Source organism: Setaria italica, chromosome IV (assembly GCF_000263155.2).
Source record: "Setaria italica strain Yugu1 chromosome IV, Setaria_italica_v2.0, whole genome shotgun sequence".
In the NCBI taxonomy this organism is placed as follows: Eukaryota; Viridiplantae; Streptophyta; class Magnoliopsida; order Poales; family Poaceae; genus Setaria; species Setaria italica.
The window spans coordinates 37,983,698-38,006,843 of record NC_028453.1 but is presented as its reverse complement, the minus strand read 5'-3'; the positions used below and the strand labels follow the sequence as shown (position 1 = coordinate 38,006,843).

Below are 23,146 nucleotides of genomic sequence, written 5' to 3'. Positions count from 1 at the left end.
CCCCCCCCCCCCCCCACCCCCCCCCCCACCCCCACTGTCGTGCCGTGGGGTACCTCTCCTACGCTTGCCCTAGGCGGAAGCCTACTCCGCAGCTGGAGGCTCCTCCCCTGCGAAGGATGCTGGTTTGGCGCCGCAGGTCCTCGGCCCCGCCGCCTGCGTCAACGGAGGGGGCTGGGAGCCAGATCAACGTGACCAGCGATGTCAACGGAAAGGGTAGGCGGTGGCAGAGGGTTCGCAGGCGTCGCTCGGCGGGCGGCGCTTCTGGTGTCGAGTCGGAACCCGCACCTGATGAGGATCATGAAGCCCCCGCTTCCTCCCTCGGCTCGAGTGACGAGGACTCCCCTGCGGTTACAACCGTTTGTCACTCCGGTGCTACGTCTCCATGTCATGCGCTGGACACGCTTCCTACATACGTCGGCGGCGTCCCTGTCTACGGCGGTCGAGGTCCAAGTTCGCGGAATCCCGGCGCATGCGTGGGAGCTGGCAACGGCGGAGCAACTCCTCGGAGATTTCTGCTGGATCAGCGGTGTCCACCCTGACACTGCTTGCCAACGTGATGTCTTCCGCGTTGCTGCCTGGTGCTCCAGCCTGTCACAAGTCCCCACGGCGATGGAACTCCAAATCATTGAGCCGTTCTTGGCCGCCGACGGTGATCGCCCTGTGAGACGCACCCTGTCCTACCCCATCAACATCTCCGTGGCCCCATTTGGGCAGCCGGAGTTAGCGGATGACCCACCTCCGACGCCTCCGGCTGATGACGGGCATGGCCGCCGGCGACGGCGACGGCGGCGGCGGCGGCGGCTCCTCGTGCCCCAGCGCATGCTCGGTTGGGCCCACAGCCTCCGGCGGGCGGACACGTGGCTGCTGCTCCCAACCCTTCAGCTTCTGCCTTGTGCTGCCCCCCGGGCATTGATGGATTGGCCGTCCCTGAGGCCAGTGAGGCGCATGAAGGTCCACGGGGAGTTGAAGGTCTCGCCGTCGAAGCCGCCTTGGGTACCTGTGACATTGATCGCCCGGAGGCTTCTCCGTTTCCCGATGGTGGAATTTCGGTTACGGCGCCCCAAGAGCCCGAGGAGGCGTCCGCGCCCGAGGAAGCGTCTGCACCCGAGGAGGCGGTGCCCGCCGCGGACTTTGCGGAGCGGACGCCCTCGACGGTGGTTCTCTCTATGGGCTTCGACAGGCCACAGTTGTGTATTTCTGTTGGACCCTCACCTGGGCTTGTTGATGGGCCGGCTACTGCCACTTCTGGGCCTGACACAGTGGAGTCCTTCCCCATGCATTCTCCTTGGAATGCTTCCGAGATATGGATGTTAACCCATCTTCTGGACAGCCTGGGACGGATCAGGTGGCCATCCTTGCCCACGCCGGCGGCGGGACTGTTCTGGAGGACCTCATGTCACTTGCGCCTCCTGGGCTGGTTCGCCTCGAGGGACCGGAGGTCACCACTGCTGCTGCTGGACTGCCACCGGAGGACGGGCCCGTCGCTCAGGTCATGGCGGGCGGAGGCGCGGCTCTGGAGGTGCCTTCCATGGCGGCCTCCCCTCAACATCTGCTCCTGGAAGGTGATGGTGCCTCCCCCGGTCGTCAGACGGGGCTGGTACCGAGTTTCCCGCTGGTGTACTCCAGGAAGCGTTTCCGTTCAAGAGCTTCTCCGCCTGCATTGGATGCACCTCCGTCCCCCGAGTCACCCTAGGCCGCTCTGCTGCGCAAACTCGACAAGGTTAGCAAGCCCATTGATGCTCTGCTCCCTTAACATTTGATTCAGAAACGGAGGGTGAAGAAGCCACCACCTGGGTCCTTGCCGCGCCGCAGCAGAAGAGTGGCTGGAGCTCAACATTGTTCCCCTGTGCCGGTGATCAGTTTAGCATAGAGGAAGGTGATGCGGAGCCTTGGTTTTGGTCTGCAAGAGAAGATTGATGTTGCTGCCCAAGACGAATATGGCAAGCTCTATGGACAGCTACTCTCTAAATCTCATGTCTCGGCTCTTGCAGGAATCTTCGGCTGGACAGTGGAGGAGGGGGAGCAGGCACGCTCTGCTGACATGCTTGCCTCCCTCTAGATTGTTTGCTTGGTCGCCTCCTTTTGTTTCTGAAGATGAATCCTTCCTCAATCTTGATTTGGAATGCGCGGGGACTCAATAAAAAAGATCGGCGCAACTCAGTCAGAGATGTCATACTCTCGAGCAATGCTGAAATAGTTTGCCTTCAAGAGACTAAGGTTGAGTCTATGAATCAGCGCTTGTTTCTCTCAGTTTTTGGCTCGTCCTTTGATAAATATGTTGCTTTACCGGCTAATGGAACTAGGGGCGGGGTTCTGATTGCCTGGAAGAGCAACACCTGCCAAGCCATCGCTACTCGGGTCGACACATATTCGGTCTCTGTTCTGTTCTCTGAACAGGAAGGCCGTAACTGGTGGTTCACAGGAGTATATGGCCCTCAAGAAGATGAAGAGAAGTTGCTGTTCTTGCAGGAGCTTAGAAACATCCGGGGCCTGTGCAATGGCCCATGGTTGGTTGCAGGCGATTTCAATCTAATTTACCAAGCAGCAGACAAGAACAATGCTAGTCTGGACAGAGCCATGATGGGTAGATTTCAACGCTTTTTGGATGACTCTGAGGTCAAAGAAATACCGCTTTTAGGACGTAAATACACCTGGTAGAATAAACGGCAGTCGCCCACCCTTGTAAGGCTTGATCGAGCGTTCTGCTGCTCAGAATGGGAGGATATTTTCTCGGATTCAGTCCTGCAAAGTGCTGCTTCGGGAGTGTCTGATCATTGCCCCCTAGTCCTTGGGCTAAAGATTAAAACAGCCGGCAAGCGACGATTTCACTTTGAGAGCTTCTGGACCAAGGTTCCGGGTTTCTTGGAAGCAGGGCAGCAGAATTGGGAGGCTCCTGTGCAATCTAATTGCGCAGTTGAGCGCCTCTTTCTTAAGCTGCAGCGCCTTAGTAGAGGTCTCCAAAAGTGGGGTCAAAGGAAAGTGGGGAACATCAAGTTGCAGCTGGAAATGGCCAAGGAGATTATTCATCGGCTTGAGATTGCAAGGGACTCTCGTGAGCTCTCTACAAGTGAGGAATGGCTGCGCAAGAAGCTCAAGCTTCCCTGCCTTGGTCTGGCCTCTTTTGAGCGAACCATTGCCCGGCTGCGTTCAAGAATCCTTTACCTCCGTGAAGGTGATGCAAACACCGCCTTTTTCCACCCGCAGGCTCGATTCAGAAAGAAGAAGAATTTTATTGCCAAGTTACAAGTTGGCGACCGGCTGGCTACTTCCCAGGAAGACAAGCAAGAAGCAGTCCTGGACTTTTATGATAAATTGCTTGGTACAGCAGAGGATCGGAATTTTTCAATTGATCTTGATGAGATTGGCTTACAGCCTAGGGATCTCTCTCCTCTTGACGACCCTTTCACTGAGGATGAAATCTGGGCAACCATTAGGGATTTGCCCCTTGATAAAGCGCCGGGACCAGATGGTTTTACTGGAGTATTATCAAAGGGGATTTGCTGGCCGCATTTCATGCTATCCATCAAGGTCATGTGTTCAAATTTAGACTGCTTAATTCTGCATTCATCACACTTCTCCCCAGAAAGATGGATGCTCTGCATGTAAAAGGATTATCGGCCTATCAGCTTGATTCACAGTTTTGCCAAATTAGTAACAAAAGTTCTAGCCAACCGGCTTGCCCCTCTACTGCCTTCAATGGTTTCCACCAATCAGAGCGCCTTTGTCAGGGGAAGAAATATCCATGACAACTTCCTGTTTGTCCAACAAATGGTGAAATCCTTGCACATGAAGAAAGAGGCTCATATTCTCCTCAAGCTGGATATTTCTAAAGCATTCAACTCGGTTTCATGTTCCTTTCTCCTGGAGGTTATGAGGCAGTTGGGTTTTGGACAGAGATGGCGGGACATGTTAAGTCTAATCTTGTCGACCTCATCCCCTCGTGTGTTAGTGAATGGGGAGCCAGGGGAATCTATTCTTCATAGTCGAGGTCTTCGTCAGGGTGATCCACTCTCTCCCATGCTCTTCATACTGGTCATGGACGTCCTAAATTCTCTCATGGAGTACGCAGCTAGAGAGATTGCTTCAGCCACTTGCTGTTCAGCAAGCTCGGCATCGGCTGATGATGCTGTGAGTTTCCTAAGGCCCGGGAGGACTGATCTGCAGGTAATCAGAAGCATCCTTGACCTGTTTGGACACGCTTCCGGCCTCCACACTAATTTGGTGAAAAATTCTGTTTCTCCCGTACACTGTTCAGAGGAAGAGATGCTTATCACTGCTGAAATCTTGTCATGTGCAGTAAAGGAATTCCCATGCACGTATCTTGGTTTGCCTCTTTCTATTCATAAGCCCACCAAAGAAGTGCTCTTGCCCTTGATTGACAAAGTGGCTAATCATTTGCCCGGTTGGAAGGCATCTCTGATGAACAGAGCAGGTCGGTTGGTAATGGTTAGGATGGTTTTATCCACCACTCCCATTTATTCCTTGATAGCTCTTGATTTGCCAAAGTGGGTGCTTAAAGCCATTGACAAGAGGAGAAGAGGTTTCCTTTGGAAAGGTTAGGAACAAGCCAATGGTGGTAACTGCCTAGTGTCCTGGGAAAGAGTCCAGCGGCCCCTGTAATATGGAGGATTGGGGATTCATAATCTGGAAACTCTTGGTTGGGCACTGCGTATCCGATGGTTGTGGGCTCCAAAAACTGATCCTTCTCGGCCTTGGGCTGGATTCCAAATTCAAGTTCCTCATAATGCCCAAGCCCTGTTTAAGGTAGCAGTCGACCATATTGTGGGCAATGGTGTTTCCACTCTTTTATGGAAAGATAGGTGGGTTAATGGTCACACTATCGAGGAGTTGGCTCCCATCATGTTCAAGGCCATCCCCAAAAGGGCAATTAGAAGACGGACAGTAGCCCAAGCTCTTGTTAATCAAAGCTGGGTGGCGACATCAAAGGCACACTTACAGTTCAGGTTTTATTGGAATATCTCCAGATTTGGGACCATGTTGAGGGAGTTGTCCTACAGCAAGATGTTCAGATCAGCTCAGATGGAAACACACACAGAATGGTGTATACAGCAGTAAGTCGGCCTATGCTGCCTTCTTTGTTGGAACCATTAAATTTGCTCCCTAGAGGAGAATTTAGAAGAGTCGGGCACCCCTTCGTTGCAAATTCTTCATTTGGTTAGCCATCAACAATAGATGTTGGACAACAGACCATCTTGCCAAACGAGGATTGCCTCACCCTGAGGTCTGTCCTTTTTGTGATCAAGAGGAGGAAACCATTCAGCATCTGTTAGTTGGCTGTGTATTTACAAGGCAGATTTGGACCTTGATCCTCCAACCCTACAACTGACAGCCCTGATACCCTCACCTTCTGAGGCTCGTTTTTCTTTTTGGTGGAGGCATTGCGCTCAATACCTAAGGAGATAAGGAAAGGGCTTAACTCACTAATTATCCTGGTTTCCTGGGAAGTTTGGAAACACAGGAATTCATGTGTTTTTGAGAATGCTAGGCCAAGCACCTCTTTGCTGCTCCAGACAGTGGCAGATGAGTGTAGCGTTTGGGGCATGGCTGGGGCAACTAAACTTCAGGAACTCCTAGTGAGGTCGCTGGCCCCACCAGCCTAGGTCAAGGGGTTTTTGGTCGAGGTCATGCTTGTTGTTGTGGTGCGTCTGTAAACTTCGCTGTGTGGGTGTGTGGGGGTGTGTTTCAGTGCTCGGGTTTTGGTCCATAACCGGACTCGTACTCTCTTTTCTCTTTTAATGAAATGACCCGCAGCTCTCCTGCGTTGTTCGAGAAAAAAAAATGGCTGGCCAAGCAATAGTAGTGTCATATTTGAAGGTTTATAGATTTGTACTCACTAACAAATATGTAAGCTCAGATGGCATTCTCCCTATCATCCATGGTAAAGGTGCTGGGTTCGAGCCCTGTCACCCCATGTTTTTGCGAATTATACAAGCAGGTATGAGTTGGAAGCTTAATCACCAATTTCTGTCAAAACCCGTCTGATTCAAACCAGTTTAATTAAAGAAATCCAATAGTGAGGTGCGGCGCCTCACAGGCTAGGGGTCCAGTTTGTTTAGGTCAAGTTGCTGGGCCAGGTAAAGTATGATAACACTGGTAAAGATGATGGTTTCTGATAGTTTATAGGCAAAGAAGCTAAAATACTATCTATACACTAGTTAATTAACAGCACAAAATCCTTGTAGCAAAAAGTAAACGTACAGATTCAATAAACTATTTATAAACTTTTTCAAGAACTTGATTTGATTCAAAATGGGGAAGAAAATCGCTATTACCTCATATACTAAAGCACTTCTGTTAAGAACTGCTGAGCACCCTTTTCCGTCTTCTGTGGAAAAGGAGAAAAGGCCCATCATACCATTGTCTGGGAAGTTTTCAACCCTTAGCCAGCAAGAAAAAGATAGACCTCTATTGTAAGGCCGTAGAAAGGGTGATTTTATTTCTATACCCTGTCCAGGAAAATTGAAAGAATGCCAGTCAGCCAACAAATCACATATACGGAATTATGGAAGTGTGTAAGATATCAAAGGAACCCATGGAGTACACAAAAAGAAGGATTTATTGGCAGAACATCAGTATCAAAAGCCTTCAAAGGTTCGTATTGTTTTTCTCGAATACGCAGGAGAGTTGCATATCATTTCATTAAATAAGAAAAGAACAAGTTCAAAACCATAACAACTTTAGGGGTCCTTCAACAGAAGAAATCTATACTATTATACCTACTACCAAGGAACTTGCAAAGAGTAACAAAAGGAAAATATGAGATAAAAGGAAAAAGGTAATACTTTCTAAGAAGAGAATATGGATATGGACCTACAAGTTTGGGGCATACTCCATTAACACCAGAACAACTTTAATATAAAAGAACCATTAGCATTGAATAACTGCCCAAATTTGACAGAATAATTCAGTATTTCACACTCAATTCAGTGGCAATTCAGGATTTGTAACTTGGTAGCTCAATGATGTGGGGTTCAGGGGCAACACGTCAGTGAGACCAAGTCACAAATCCTGAACTACCGCTGAACTGAGTGTCCTGTCCTGAATTGCTCCAATTTTGTTTATGCAGGCACCATAATAATCTTCTAAGGTACCAATATATTGGTACTTAAACTATGAATCACAATAGATGAAATTTAAAATTGCAAAACAAATAGGGCAAGACGCACAGAATCATGGCCACTGAACTCAAAGAAAGCTTCTGGACCCTTTTCCTTGAGCATGTGACTCAGACTTGTCAAAAGCAAAGAGGTGTGCTTCTGTTTTGCACCAATCTTCTCACAACGCAAGAGGGCAAAGATTTTCCGAATGTCCTTGCCACATATACTGTGTGCACCAAGTATCTGTATTATTTCTGCAATTTCAATAACTGTATCATCCTTTTCCTCGATTGAAAACCAATCAAGTAGAAAACTTAGCAATCCGGCTCGGAAACAAGAGGTTCTATTTGTAATGGATTGCTTGAGCAACTGCTGCAAGATCACAAGCCCATAGTGCTGAAGTGATGTGCTGCTCTGCCAATTAGAAATTGGTTGATGTCAAAAAAAAAACATGTAAATGGAAATTATCAGAGATGTACTATCATCTGCGTGTGTGAAAGAGAGGACCTTCCGTAAAATATTCAGAAGTAATACAACAGCGTCTTCATTCTGAAGAAATAAATTGGCGAAACATTACATTAGTTAAGAAAAAATTAAAAAACGAAGCATGCCATAATTCAATGAACCCATAATCCATAATGGTGTGTTAAGTTTTCCAAAGATTTAATAACTACTAACCTTTATAGTCGTTTTCTCATTTAACTCGAACTTGCAATCAACCAGCATGTTAAGCAATGCATCCAAGAATCTCTCACTTGGTGACCATTTGTAGAAATCCAGTATCAAGCTCTGTAAGGTTTGATAACCTGCACCAACTAGCAATCTAAAGGCACCCTACAAAACAAACCAAGATTTTTATCAACACGCAGACAGAGTTATTGCATGAGCCAAATGTGCCACTATGATTACCTTGGATGCATCATTTCCTTTAAGTAATAAAGTTAATGTCTCAAGGACATTAAGGACAAGCTGCTCAGCTGTCACCTCATTGAAATTTCCATTCAACAAAGAGACAATATGTAGAAAGCACCCTCCATCACGAAACAGATTTTGATAGTACTGAGCAAAATGAAGTGTAGAAGTACATTTGTTAACACATTATGTATTACTAGTAGGAGGCAAAAACTATTGTCATTCTAATTATTATATACAAGGCCATATATGGAAACCTACCATGTGATCCATCATTATGATCTCCCTCATGCTGACCAGAAGATCAATTAACAACTCTGAGTCGACCTTTTCTTTTTCATTTGCTCGTGCAAAGTTCTCTAAATATTTGGAGCATAACTGCAACTTTGCTGTATGATCTTGCGCAGACGATGAAGGCAACTGGTTACAGGGAACCATGTTTTAGCTCCCAAAATTAATAACAAGACTGAGGGAGAATTTAGGTAAACATAATCTTTGTTAGAACAGAAGGTAAACATAACCTTACCCTAAATAAGGCAAGAACTTGCTCCAGCACATGCTTTCGAAGGTTTTGTTCTTGGAACAAGTCAAATAAACACTCAATACATTCAGCATTCTGTAAAACAAGAATTCTTCCATCTATCGATATAGTGACATATTCCGTAAAGAGGCTCAAAGCTAACTCTGTACATATAAGAGCTTTCTCAGCTCTGTCTTCAATACTTTTAAACTGGGAACTATCTTCAGTGATCATGACATTGGAACAAAGAAAATTGCTAAAGTTCCGTAGTTCTTGAGCCTGATGGCAAGCAGCCTTAAGGACTCTTGTAATCACATCCAATGATTCAAATGAAGCTAAAGTTTGTTCGGTGGCGAGTTGTAGAATTACACGGAAGCATTTGAGAAGAGCACTGACTGTCGAAGGATCAGAAATGCAATATTCAAGTGCATCCAGCAGTGCCGAGCATTCTGGCTACAATGAAAAAAAAAAGAAAATAAAGCAGAAGAGTTTCATAAGGAGATTCAGGACAAAAGACTGGTGATTAGACAATGAGCCTACAATATTATATTATACAAGACAAAAGATTTTACCGTGTTATATGTGTTTTCATTGAGTGTTGCAGCAAATTCCAAGAAGGAAATAGCTTCCACTTGAAGAATGTTAACATCGGTACAATACAAACTTTCAGAATCAATAGATATTCGACTACTGTTAATATCACCATTTTGAACATCTGTAACAATATCAAAATGGGTGTCTTCTACAGCTGAACCAAAGTAGAAAAAATTCCCTGAGAATATCAGGTCCCATACACCTTCCTCTCGAAAAGCTGGGAGTAGAGCTGGTGTTGAAATAAGAACCCTTTTGAACATACGAATCATGTAGTATTGAAGGGTCTTTGCAAAAATCCTGCAGAATGAACTCAGGAAATGATCATAAAAGTACACTAGTAGCTGCTATCTGGTAACCTACTAATCTATTGCACAGAAAGCAGTTGCAGTTCAAAAGATTAATAGTCACCTGATAAATATAACTAATTAATATGTTGGAGTTGACATTGATTGAAAGACTGACCATTGCATTTTGAATATTTCAACAAAGAGTTGTGATGGGAAAATGCATTAAATCCAAAAAAACATATCTTCTGTTTGGTGAAACAAAGCATCTTAATAGCACCGAACAAAGCAATGACACACGATAGTTAACTATTCTGGATAAAAGGGAGATTCATGAGTACACTAAAAACTCACTTTATGTGGTTCGGTAGCTCAGATTTGGTACAGGCCTTGATACATAGAAAGACGGTCATAAGAATCCTAATGATCCATCTCACAGATTGCTCCAGGTATGCCGATGGGATAGATACTGCAATTTGGCTGACAGCTATTTCATCGGAACAGTATTCAATATCCTTCGAAGGACAAATAAAAGAACAAAGGGCATTGCTCAACTTTACAGAGTAGTCATTCCATTCAGTTATATCAAGAAAACAAATTGGACCAGAGACAGAATCTAGTGCATGTGAAGCCTTGGTGTTATCCTTTTGCTGATGGAACTTCTGAATCATAAATGCCGGCCAGCAAATGCAGTTTGCGAATTTGTGTACCCGTCCATTTTCGCATAGAAATTGCAAATTGTTGACATTGGCAAATCTAAATAGAAGTCAAGGACCCAATAGGGGGGAATACATTATCAGTATAATATATGTACATCCAATGCATTATTAAAATTTTCAAAATTCATTGTAAGCGAGAGTTAATTAGCTTAGAACATTATACCTCCTATGATATGACGAAGACTTTTACCTAAACTACGTATTAGCAGAGAGTATTGATATTCTGGAAGTTGCAAAGCATATGCTAAGTACCACATAAAAGTAGTTTAAAACAAAGGATACACTGCCTCACTTAGAATTTGCAAATACTGTATCTGGAGCAGAAGTATTTCACACCTATAAGAGCACAGAAATATCAGAAGATAAAATTGGCAATACAAACAAGTATGTAAAACCTATCACGTTAAATAAAGTTGAAAAATAACTCCATAAAGATTATGATTGTCATACTGACTGTGGCCTTTTTATTAGAAAAAAGAGGTAAAATGTCATTACAAAATTAACACATTACAATACAGTTAGCTTGCAAAGATGTCCAAAGTTTAGAAAAACAATTGGAGGGTTAGACTCCTCTGTAACTAAGTAAATACTAACCTAAACAGTAAGACCAATGTAAAAAGACTCGGACAGTGGGGAAAGACCGCCCCATGATATTGCACTGAGAAGAAGAAGCTCTTACTTAACTGAACCAGACAAGGCCCCAACCCCGAGCTTCATTCCTATAGGTGTTGTGGGCAGGGAACGATTAGCTTTATTGATCTAGAGTTCAAGGGAAACAATGGCAGGGATTAATCCTAGTTCGCCCTCCGGAGAGGCTATGAACTCTGATGACTCAATCTCTGCTTAACTAACAAATTTTTTTTTCTTGGACACGCAGGAGAGCTGCGTATCATTGTATTAATAGGAGAAGAACGAGTCATACAGAGACCCAAACACACACACACTAGAACCTGAAGATCCTAATCACCTTTTACAGGATAAAGACGACCGCAGAAAAAACCACAACCGAGGCCTAAACAACCCCTCTGGCAGAAGGTAGGGGGAGGCCCTTGGCTCCTGCCATGCCCCACAGCTGGGCTTCGTCTTTGGCTAGAGTCAAAGCCGTACCAACCCTGAAGCCCCATTAAAAACACAGTCATTGCGATGTCTCCAAATAGTCCAGGCTCCAAAAATGATAAGAGAGTTCAAGCCTTTACGCACAGCGCCATCCACAACATTAACCACTTTCGCCCACCAGTCATCCAGAATTACATCAGTTGGCTGCGGAGCAAGGGCGGAGAGACCTGCACATTGCAGGATAGAATACCAGAACTGTCTAGCAAAAACACACCCGATGAGATGTTGGATATTCTCATCTTCTTGGTCGCATAACGGGCATCGAGCTGGATGTGGAAGACGACGCCTAGCCAGCCGATCTGTCGTCCAACAGCCATTGTGAGCCACTAGCCACATGAAGAAGCGATATTTCCGAGGGGCCCATGATTTCCATATTCATGGATATGGCCCAAATAGGATGGCTCCCTGAAATTGAGCATCCTAGGCAGATTTAGCTGTGTATTGTCCAGATGAAGATAATCTCCAGATATGTTTATCTGGAATTCCCTGATGAAGCTCCACAGCAGTAAGAGTATCCCACAACTCAAGATATTCCATCAAAGCTTCAATGGATATTTCACCCTGAACATCCTCCAGCCAGTACTCGTTGTCAAGGGGCTCCCTAACAGTACGTCTGTTTGCTCTTCTCTTCGGCACCAAATCATAAATCCGAGGTGCAAGACCCTGGATACTCTTTCCACCCAACCATTTATCTTTCCAGAATAACGTATTAGATCCATCCCCAATTTCAGTGAACGAGGCCATCGAGAGGAGGCATTCAACCTCCTTGCTAACCTGAAGCAGCAAGCTAGCCCAAGGTCTATGAGGCTCAGATTTTTTAAGCCATGGCCATCTTGCTCTTAGAGCAAAACCTAGTGTTTTCAAATCAGAGATTCCCAGCCCCCCAAGCTCCCGAGAGCGACACACTTTAGGCCAAGCAATGAGACAGTACCTTAACTAACAAAATAACTCAGCCGGCTTATATAACACGGGCTGCTAACAAAACACTAACAACCAGGATTGGATAACATCCATCCCATCTATCGCTAAACTTCTGCCGCATATCTAACTGACCACACGCCTTAAGCTTCAGGGGCTGTTGGCGCCTTCTTGTTACGCCACCTGTAGGTGCACCCAACAAACGCATCCACAACATAGGGCTGCACCATTACCTGGACTAGCAACCACTGCCACTACCCTGTAGGCCCACAGGTCGGCGCCCTGCCACTATTTTTTGGGTTTCCAGCGAGGGGGCTTTTTTTTGTGCCAGCAGGGTTGAACCCTGGCCAGCAGCTCCCTCACCTGGGGAGCTAACAGTTACGCTATCAAAGCATTTGCAACAGTAAGACCAATGTATGAAAGAGAGAAACTATATAAGCAGTATCAAAAGAGTATTGTTCAAATTTTCATCCATTCTGCACCATATTAGATAGAATTGTGCGAATAAAATCAAAGATCAATCTAATGTTGTGAAACTGAAATTTCAAAATAGGAATGTTACATTGAAAATTCAAATGAAGTTATGAGCCACACCTCAAATTTGGGTACCAAATTCCAATTTAATACTATCAGACTTTCAACATTTGGGTATAAAATTTGAATTTCATACTATTAGATTTAACTTCAAAGTATATATCAAAAACGATTTTTTGCCCAATATAGAATATCATGAGTAAATAATAAATCTTTACCTTACAGCACATTTGCAATTCTACGCATAAGAAAAAAGAAGAGGGTAAAAAGTAATAAAAAGCAATCAATGACACTGAAACATGCACCTTTCATTTCTTGAGATGGATGAGTGCTTCAAAACTGAAAATATACTAGCAGGAAGTCCTAGTCCATCCAATAGAATTTCCAGCCCACCAATGCTTCTGAGATGATTCTGAGCACGAGTGCCAGAAACAGTTGATTGCAAGGTGCACAAAGTGAGAAAATGAAGTGAGAGATCTTTCCACTGCTCTTTCAAATTCAGCCTTTGAATGACACGTAAGAGTTCTGCAGTACCATTCAGATACTTATGAGATAATAAAAAAGGTACGAATTCAATAATAGCACACATGATTTTAATAAAAAAGAATGGGCAATATGATGGCATGATTAATTACACAACCCCTTGATCCGTACTTTTAATACTATTTAGGATGGAGATTAAATAAAAAGGAACAAAGAATAGTCTTGATTTTACTAGACCCATAGTGAATCTTTTTCGGTAAACAGGATGATATGACAACTATAGCATCAACACAATATACCCAAGAAATGAGGGTTACAGTGATGATTTAAAACAAATACTCAGAACCATATATAAGTCCAAAAGAATGCTAAAAGATAACTTTACCTACTAACCAATTGACACCACTGGCTTCCATCACAAGAACAATTGCCTTCTGCTGCCAATGTCGAACTGTATCAGAAATGGTGCTATCTGGAGAACTAGAAGTAACTGCAGCCAAATGGCTTTCTGATGGGGTATGCTTAGTGGTCTCGTTAATACGGGGCACCCTTGCAACGGTTATTTCCAATTTCATGAAGTTTGAAATTATTGTGATTATGAATACAAGTATATTTAGCATCAGCGTAGTATTTCCCACTTCTTTATCTGAAGATTGGTCATCTGCAGCCAGCAAACTGTTCAAGTTTCTGAGCTGAGCAACTGCAGCTGAATATGCCAAACGAGGAAGTTAATGAGATATAATCCATTAAAGAAAAGACTCACGGACGTTTAGAGTGATGAGAAGCTATTTATAATGATGTATACTTTACTGAACATCAATTAGGTATATACAATGATGTCATGAGCCTTACAGCTTAAATCCCAACAAAAATAAAACAAAAGAAAACCAAACTCATGGTGGATTTAAAACATAGAGTCTGGGCCTCCGAGGAGGTCGTGGCAAAGTTGCTCTCAAGTGTATAAATTGGTGAAGAAAACCAGCTTGATGTTCTAAGAGTGTACTTGGCAGGGCTTAGGCTTAGTCAACTGCTCAAAGTGATAGCAAATATATGATGCATCTAATCGATATGACTGGTAAGCTCATGCATCCCTGGGTCATTGGCAATTTGTATTGCACCAACATGAGCAAATAACCACCAAATACAGACCGACCTTGAAATGATAGTAGCAACTAGCAAACGCTTGTAGTTGTAGCTCTGACGCAGTCAATATCTTAAACCTAGATCCAATGAGAAAAGTGTCAACAAAATATAGTGGCCAGGATCGATGATCAATAAGGCCACTCCCTCAGGTGGCATCTGACAAATCTTGAAGCTAAAGCGGGGAAGCATAAAGTAGGCCTCAAGATGAAATTCCTCTCATAAACCTTAGTTACCAAAGTGAGCATACCGAACTAAGGTAAGAGCATTGAAAACTGGCTGAGCACATGACCAACATGAGCAAATACTAGGCGTGGTGATACTGAGTTTATGAATCCTCAAGTGAACTGCCATCAGCGGAACGAAGTTGCAGATGTAGCTCCATCGGTGTTACGGTGTAGCAGTAGTATGAGCATCAGTACATCCCATTAAGTAGTGAGATTGAGAATGTACATATGAAGAGAGAGAGAGAGAGAGAGAGAGAGAGAGAGAGAGAGAGAGAAATGAGCTAACCATCGACTCTAAAGGTAACCTGAATCCCCAGAAGAAACTAACAGGTCCTAATTCCTAAATGATCTCACATACCGAAGAAGCTGAGTTACCATGGGAGATGTGTGAATAAATAGTGCTGGATCATGACCACTGAGAGAGAATCCAGCACAAAGACATCCTATTGATGGCTAAGAAAACGAAAGATTAACATAATAGTTAAATACCAAGAAATGTTTGGTACCATCAAATTTAAGGCCTATGCCTTCTATTAGTCTAAAGGTTAGAGTAACAAAAACAGAAATTGCTTCTTATCTTTGACGCCATCATGAAAAGGACAGGAACAAGAATCCAGTACCCATAGAGTTCTTAGAATGGGTGATCAGCACCTGACGGAACTCCTACCTTTCAGTAGAGAAGTAATCTTCTGCACACCACCATAGTAGCTAAATACTCTACAGTTGTGCAAGGAGCGAGTCAGAATTGCCAAGCACTCCAGAACTTTTAGTATTTGTGTGCTTAATCCCAGGTTTATTGGTTGCTCTGAATGATGGTTCGTAGGAGATTCCAGACTGTTTCCACCTAATAATGCAATAACAAGAACAAATATGATTTAAATTATAAGAAGAGCTGTCAAAAACAAAATCCATGTAATGACAAAACCAACAATAGTTTGTTTCTCATTCACAAGTGAGCATTCGCCAGATTTGTTCATTCAGAAATAACCTTAGTGCCCTTTTGGCTTTTGTACGAAGTCTCATTGATTAATTCTCAACTGGCTTCTCAAGACAATATTAACTACATGAAAAGCATATTTTCATAGCAATAAAAGCAAAAGGCTTATTATAATGAACTAAATTACACAATGCAACACCAACACACCACAGAACAGCTGAAAAAGTTGCCTCCCCCATCCCAACCTCCCCCCCCCCCTCCCACCCCCACCCCCGGTGCATTGACTGAACAAGATAGAACAAAGGTGCACAACAAATGGAGCAAACGTATAGCATTTCCAGCAGTATCCTTGGACTACCTCCTCCTAATTCAGCTACTTTATACTTTAAAGGCATATGACAAAGAATAAGTAAACTTAGTTCTACTTCTCCCACCAGGCAAAGCTCTACTAATTGTTCGACCGAAAGTTCCTCTGTGTTTTGTTTCTCAGCTTTCAGATTATGTCTATTAAGGCCTGCTGGACAGAAAAAGAAGGAAAATTTGGGTTAAGGGCATTCAACTTTTGTGGCGTTTGCTGCGGGGTGGGGCATCCTGAAAACATGGTTTCCCTCCTGGACACAGCAGTACTGCCCAACTTTCAGTTGGATGGGCATTAAATTATTGTATCCAACTCAGGTGTTTGTAGCCCTTAACCTTATGGTAACAATTCAGGCATAAGGGGTAATTTATTCATTTTTCACTAGACTTCTCACAACTCCATGAGCAGTATATATTACTCCAAACTTTCAGCGTCTACAGTGTCCACTAGCAAATTGGCATGACTTTGCAGAGTCCGCTTCCACAAAAACATATTTTCAGGGAATCCCACAGCGAATTTGACAAATATTTGACATTAAGAAGCCAAATTTGTGGTTTTGTGGTTTAGCGCTTCAGGACACTACTGTGCCCATTTATTTATTTATATATATGCAATAAAATATCACAGTATTAGATTCCCCTTCTGTATTTCCCTCAAAAAAGAGAGGCCAAATTTTTCCAAGAAGAACATTCTACCCATGCTCAAGAAAATATTGGAGGTGTTTCATGAACATAGAATAGAAGGCAGGAAACTTACCACATACAAAGTTGAATTCACAAACATCAAAATTATGAATTTGAAATAACAAAGAAGATTGAAGGTATATTACACAATATATAGAAAGCCACTTACTTTCAACAATAGTTGAGGCAATTACAGAAATCTCCTGAATCAGAATAAGAATGACCTCAGAAGGATGCCCGCAACAGCATCCTACAGCTGTTTCGTTGGATCCTAATTCTTGACCAACCAATTGCTCGATTGGGCGTGGTCCCCAATCTCTGAATGTCTCTACAAATTGTAAGATAAAAATTTGAAGGGATTTCTCCTTTTCGACCTGTAAGAACAAAAGATGTAATACAACATATGCCATGAAAAAGGTGTAATGCATTATAGCTATATAAACTTAATATGTTATTTACAATGAAGCAGACGCTGGGTTATTGCCTTTAAGGCATCTTGACGAAGTAGTATTACCAAGCATAAGCAAACTTTGTTGCGCTGGGTCATTGAACAGACAAACTATCTTAAAAAGTCATATGCTAAGTTTGTCTGTTCATACAATTTACGTGCCTGGCATCTCCTAAATTATGCTTGGATGGCACAATACTAAGTCATACCATGGACAAGATCGCACGGAACGGAACATTAAGATACATATCTAGTCCTCTCTTCCTCTTACATTACATCAAAGAATGAAAACATCTAGCAGATTTTTAGACTGGAAATATGTGACTAATTTAATATCCTAATTGTAAACAGAAAGAAACTACCAGGCTTCCAGAGATGTACCTTATCACATGCATTCTCATACTTCTTCCAAAGTACACTTAGGACTCCCTCCTCTGGACTATCACTGAAACCAAGCAATCAAACCAAGCACCAAGAAAAAGGTCAAAAGATCCAGTGGCAGATTTATTATAGAAACAAAATCATCATAAAACCAAAAAGAATATCTCCAATTCATTTAGTCCACCAATAATATGATCAAATCCCAGATGTTATACTTGTGCCTAGCTAACCAGAACAATTTGCTTATTGGCAAGGATTAATGTGACCTTCGATGTGATGTCATTCCATATACCCATCTTAGTCATCAGATAAGAAGAAGAGTTGAAACCAAGCAGTCCACACAACCATACAGTGTTTTGTGTTATTTGGCAAGTAGACTCATGGGCCAGCTTAGTAGCTTACCTTGAAGCTAGGCTTGGTTTAATTTTATAGAATCACGACTTCACATCAGTATTTGCTCATGACAAACAGGTTTTTGCTACCATCAAGGATGAAGAGTGAACCTCGGTTGCCGCAGAGGACAGCAAGCTTTAGGAGTCCATACCAAAAAAAATGACCTTACTACCGAAAAATTAAGTAATCAATCTGGTTAGGCATTACGGTCAACTGAGATGGTGATGTACTTTTCACATTTTGCTCAATATCAGTTGTACATGAACTTCACTTATGTTTCTTTCCTTCTGCTATCCACTAAGAAGAACAACAATACTTCTCCAAGACGGGTTGCAGTATAAATAGTTTGTATAACCATTCTGTACGAACGGGAGCAGTGGACTGTTTTCCGGATAAATGACACGCAAAAGCATGTTAACCAAACCGGAATAACTGATTGGACAGTCAAGAGCCCATATATAAATTAAAAGGAGCCACTTGAAACAAAGCCCCTGTGGTGGCCACTACTGCTCTATTCGAACCACTAGCGGTGAGTTTCACAGAACACAAGTACACAACACAACATTCTCCAACAGTAAACAAGTATCTATCACAACATACAGCTGCAGTTGCGATGACAACGGGGAGAGAGCGAACAATCGTGTCCGGAATCCGAAAGCACGGGCGCGCGACGAGCATCGGGGATTACGGCACGGGCGCTACCGGAGCCACACGGTCCTCGCGCCACACAAACTAGTCGCATCTCGTTTGGGAGTGGCGAACGCGTATGAGTGTTTGCGATCGTTCAGACGCGCATACCTGAAGACGACGCGGGGAGTCGGCGCGTCGTCGAGGCCGGCGGCGGGCGCGGGCACCGAGCCAGCGTCGCCACCCGGCGCGGCGGGAGGGGGCGCCTTGCGGAGGAGATCGGCGACGCCCCGCACGATGTTCATCGCCTCCGACCCTGGCCTAGCAGGGCATCGTCACCACCGCCTCGCCGATCGCGAAGAGGAAACCTATGCGATCCGAATCGGACCCGAAATGCGGCCTCAGATTTGAGCGAGGGCAGGGGAACGCGATCGCGCTTGCGGGAGATTCGCGAGAGGAATGGGGAACTCTGTGTGCGATTGCGCGCACGCGCGCGTCGAGCTCGCCTATGTTTAGAGCGCGGCGCGAAATGTGGGGGGAGGCTTGCGATTTGCGGGGGAGAGAGGAAGAAGTTTAGGGTGCGCTTTGCAAAATGATCCAACTAATCCGACCGTTAACTATTTCGAAACCGTTCGCTTCTCCAGCGAGTTTGTGCCTTCTCAGACTCTACGCTACACGGCTACGAAGGCGTATTCTTCGTGTGCGTATTGTTCATTTTCAGCTCTTCTTCAGATTTTTGGCACGGATTCCTGTGAGGCCACCATCTTCTTCTTCAAAAAGATGAGAAATCTGAATGTTTAGAAATTTTCAGGTAACTATGAATAAATTATATATCATTCGATCGATAGTGTCAGTAAGGAAGCGAGCACGCTTCCCGTACAATAAACTCACCGCAAAATGTTTTAACTACAATTGCTAAAATAATATGAGTGGACAACGCCAGAGTGGAACTCTGCTCAGCAATCTGAGCATTCCAATATATCTCTACCCTCATCAACTGATTCCCGCAAGTTTCAGTCACCCCTTCGTGACATGAACACCGGGCCTTTCGGTTCAGAGCTTCAGATTCAGAGAGGCCTGGTCCGGCGGCCGGAAGCCCGGCCGCAGAGCAGCGCGTTCTTCGGGATGGGGTTCTCGTCCCGCCACGAGTTCGCCGGCGAGTAGACACGGAGGTAGAACTGCTGGCCGAGGTACTGCCTGGCCCAGCTCTCCGACCTCACGTTCCACATCCCAACGTTGTCCAGCGGCATGTAGATGGCTGTCCATGACTGAGGGTACACCTGAAAAGAACAGACAATGAAAGAGAACGAACTGATGATGTTGCTCATTCATCAGAACAACTTTGGACAAGTGCAACTTGTTGTAAAAGAAGTGAACTGATGATGTTGGTCAGTCATCAGAACAACTTTGCAGATGTGTTTCTTGAATTCTTGTAATATGAGTACGTCAAGGTGAACTGCAGCGAGCAGCTGTGTTAATGATACCTGCAAGGTGTACCGAGCAATGGCGTCTCTAAGGTTGTAACCCTGACGGCTCGCCGGTGTCCACTGTCCTCCATCCATCCTGTTCAACCAGAAATGAACTGCCATTCTTCAGTAACCGATTCACGAGTTGCATGAACACAACCCATGATTCGCAACAACTGAATTAGAAAACCCACCCGACGACCCAGAACGCGTAACCGTCAATGTGCCACGACTGCACAAAGTTCTCAGCGTTCTCAAAGATGACCTCAACATATTCCCGCATGTTGGCCGCCATGACAGATGTCTGGAGGTAGGCACCGCCACCGGTTGGGTTGTCGGGCATGCTGCCCAGCGTGAACACACCCGAGATGTTGTAGAAATCGGCAACCTTGAGAGGAGTGTCAGCCGGGATGAAGGAGACACTGTTGACTGCATATCTCAACTTGCCGTTGATGGTTGCCCGCGAGTTGGCGAGTCTGATTGTTCTTGTGGTGTTGACAAGACCGTAGTGGTAAGAACCTTGAGGGTTTGGCCTCGGTCCACTCGCTGTCAGATTCCACCTGTTCAGAGGTAGGAAACAAAAGATATCAAAGAGTCAGGGAAGATGAAATGCTTGCGTCTCGCTCTTTCTGGAAATGTTTTTAGGTATAATATCCAAAACAAAGTTGTTCGAGCAAGCTGAGATAATATTTGAGAGAACCATGATGCGCTTACCGAATTGATCTAGCCTGGTTGAGAGAAAAATCGATCTCAGTTGTAGGCGCTGGGGGAGGCGGTACTGTGGCAGCCCCATTTGCATTGCTGTAGTGGAGGATGGCATTGGTAGTGAGCACAGGGGTGGTAAAACGTGTCGAGACAATTATGGAGTAGTCTGCAGGTGGCTGATCAGCAGTAACAAGGAACGAGTAGGATTGGCCCAGATGGATATCAATTGATGTGAATGTGCTCTGCATGGAGTGAGATCCCTCCACCTCAACCAGGAGCATGGAATGGCCTTGAATCCTAATATTCACTGATGTTGCAATGCCCACATTCGATACCCGAAAACGATATGTTTTCCCTGGCAAGATTGCATCAGCCAAGTTTAGCATGACTCTGTCCACATAAAGATGAACAACTTATCAGATATTTTGTTCTTGCTCACTCAATGAGTTTACCTTGGTCTACTGTAAATCTATTGCCATTCCAGCCTTGGCCATTAATAAGAAGCCCATCAGGGAATGGCAGGTCATTTCCACTGTCTAAAATGCCTTTCAAGTCCTGCAGGAAATGACAATTTCAGTTTAGTGGTGTGCCAAAGTGAGCAGTAAGATGCAATCCATGATAGTACGTTAGAATATAAACATACAGTGTGATTGAGTTTGAACCAGTCACCGGCCAATATGGTGAAATCACCAGCAGGGGGGTCAAATGGAACTGGGATCCTCGGTCTGCTAAGAACCCTGATGCCACCATACCCACCAGCTGCCTTGTGGAATAAAAGGGAAGGGAAGTAGTAGTAGCTCCCAATTTGGTCCTTGAATTGCATGTTGTAAGTGAAATTGCCACCCGGAGGGATCGGGCAGTTGGTACCAGACACGCCGTCTTGCCATGAGCTCCTCCTCTGCTGAATTCCTTGCCTACAATAAACAAACCATAAAAGAAGAACAGTTTATGTAAACGTTATCTCTCTTTTCCATGGCCCAAATCTTCATACCCAAAATCAGCATCGGTCAATGATGTCACACAACAGTTCACAATCAGGTAGCCATGACCAATGAGATTGATGCATTGAGCATTCGATACAGTCGGTCCATAGGTAATATGAACACTGTGTACAGGTTTCTTGCTACGCAAATGACTGACACAATATGGTAAACCGAAGTGACTCTTGCCACTCTCTTGAGGCAAAAGAAGCCGTGGATCACGCTAATCTGCACATGCTCATTGCTAAACGACTTTAGGCCCCACTGATCTGTGCAAGCATTAGTTGTACATCAGTACAGTACATGTACATGTGCTCTTTTCATCATGGATCTGGAAGGAAAGCGAAAGCACGAGTAAAGGGAGGGAGGGGAAATACTAATAAATAAAAAGGGTAAAGATCGAGTGGATATTATTAACGCGTATAAGATTCCTCTAGCTACTATGGCAAAGGGCGCGGTGGAATTTTATCCTCAACCAGCTCACTCTCCACGAGATGACATACAGTAGCAACAAAACAAGCTCTGCAAGGCACCTACCAGACCAAGATTCACAGCTGAGACTACTGTATTGAAGGAATTTTTTTACTGTCAGCTTGGGCTTCGAAGTCTGGCTAGTTCACTCAAGTGCCAATGTTTTGGCGCCCCCTTTTTTTTCTGAAACGAGACAGACAATTCCACTACCAGCACCAATGTAGCATGTGTGAAGAAAATGGCATTCAGAGCTCCAAAAGAAAATGGCATTTACCCCGGGAGTATCAGAAACCAACAGTTCGGTCAGTGAGAAACAAAGCAGGAAAGGGACACACATCAAGATTCGCAGCATGATCTGGATGACGCCATCGCATCCACGAATCTAGAGCATCAACCAACTCACGCTCGGAAAACGAGCCGACCAGTTCCAATCCATGACTAAAAAACGCGATATTCAGAGAGAGACATGCCAAGCCTGAACAGGCAAGTTAGGTGGCGGGACAGTAAAGGAAAACAGAGTAGCAGTAGTAACAGAGGAAAAAACTACCGGCAGTAGTAGATTACCATGAGAGGAGGAAGGGGACGGGCAGGTTGTTGAAGACATTGACGATGATGTTGTCGTTGGTGACGGCGTCGATCTGCGGCCCGGGGAACTGGCCGTTGATCAATATCCCCTGCATCACGCAGCAGCAAATGCAGCTGAATCACTCGTCTCTTCACGCGGAACAAGAGTATGAACAAGAAGAACCAAGAAGACCCGGCACAAACAACGCACGGTGCGCGTACCTCCTGCTTGACGCCGAGCGGGTAGATGTCGCCGAAGGTGATGTTCCAGGTGTAGAACCTGTAGGGGTCGTCGGCGCGCGCCGGGAGGAGGAGCGAGGCGGCGAGGAGGAGGGCGGCGGCGGCGAGGAGAGCGGGCGACGAGGGGCGGGCCTCCATTCTCCCCATCTCACGCGGGCGCGCGCGACAGGATGCTAGTGGTACGTACGGTGGCACACTAGCAGAGTGACAGTGAGTCCTCACTCTATCGCCTCTGTACCTTATTAGCTGGAGGACACGAGCGGCGGCAGGGGTCAAACAGTGTCAGCGAAGGAGGGAACGAGCGAGGAAGGGGGGGTCGATCTGGAGA

General features: G+C 44.8%; 2 protein-coding genes across 2 annotated transcripts in view; both read right to left on the bottom strand.

Annotated features, from left to right (window-relative positions):
- LOC111257032 overlaps positions 1 to 18,923 on the bottom strand; it is a 22,092-nt gene extending 3,169 nt beyond the window's left edge. The window contains exons 1-16 of the mRNA XM_022826011.1: positions 18,564 to 18,923; positions 17,373 to 17,436; positions 16,713 to 16,917; positions 15,233 to 15,409; positions 13,584 to 13,904; positions 13,021 to 13,240; positions 10,430 to 10,483; positions 9,783 to 10,184; positions 9,123 to 9,441; positions 8,557 to 9,003; positions 8,292 to 8,450; positions 8,028 to 8,177; positions 7,797 to 7,952; positions 7,626 to 7,667; positions 7,188 to 7,532; positions 6,294 to 6,467 (exon numbers count right to left, since the gene is read on the bottom strand). Of these exons, the coding sequence (XP_022681746.1) occupies positions 6,294 to 6,467; positions 7,188 to 7,532; positions 7,626 to 7,667; positions 7,797 to 7,952; positions 8,028 to 8,177; positions 8,292 to 8,450; positions 8,557 to 9,003; positions 9,123 to 9,441; positions 9,783 to 10,184; positions 10,430 to 10,483; positions 13,021 to 13,240; positions 13,584 to 13,904; positions 15,233 to 15,409; positions 16,713 to 16,917; positions 17,373 to 17,436; positions 18,564 to 18,697 (3,369 nt within the window). The 5' untranslated portion in view covers positions 18,698 to 18,923. The remainder of the gene's footprint in view (positions 1 to 6,293; positions 6,468 to 7,187; positions 7,533 to 7,625; positions 7,668 to 7,796; positions 7,953 to 8,027; positions 8,178 to 8,291; positions 8,451 to 8,556; positions 9,004 to 9,122; positions 9,442 to 9,782; positions 10,185 to 10,429; positions 10,484 to 13,020; positions 13,241 to 13,583; positions 13,905 to 15,232; positions 15,410 to 16,712; positions 16,918 to 17,372; positions 17,437 to 18,563) is intronic.
- Positions 18,924 to 19,186: 263 nt separating this feature from the next.
- On the bottom strand, positions 19,187 to 23,146 carry LOC101767592 (L-ascorbate oxidase homolog). The gene is made up of 8 exons (XM_004966155.4): positions 22,801 to 23,146; positions 22,579 to 22,688; positions 21,207 to 21,477; positions 21,016 to 21,118; positions 20,573 to 20,918; positions 20,053 to 20,418; positions 19,877 to 19,955; positions 19,187 to 19,672 (listed from the first exon to the last, which is right to left on the bottom strand). Exons 1-8 carry the CDS (start codon positions 22,963 to 22,965, stop codon positions 19,460 to 19,462), a joined length of 1,653 nt encoding a protein of 550 aa, XP_004966212.1. The 5' UTR covers positions 22,966 to 23,146; the 3' UTR covers positions 19,187 to 19,459.

Excerpts from the sequence above, each read along its gene's own strand:
- LOC101767592 (XM_004966155.4), bottom strand. The coding sequence starts at position 22,965 with ATGGGGAGAATGGAGGCCCGCCCCTCGTCGCCCGCTCTCCTCGCCGCC. Across the intron at positions 22,689-22,800 it reads CGCTCGGCGTCAAGCAGGAG|GGGATATTGATCAACGGCCA; the intron begins GTACGCGCACCG and ends TGCGTGATGCAG. Across the intron at positions 21,478-22,578 it reads GTCCCCTTCCTCCTCTCATG|GCAAGGAATTCAGCAGAGGA; the intron begins GTAATCTACTAC and ends TGTTTATTGTAG.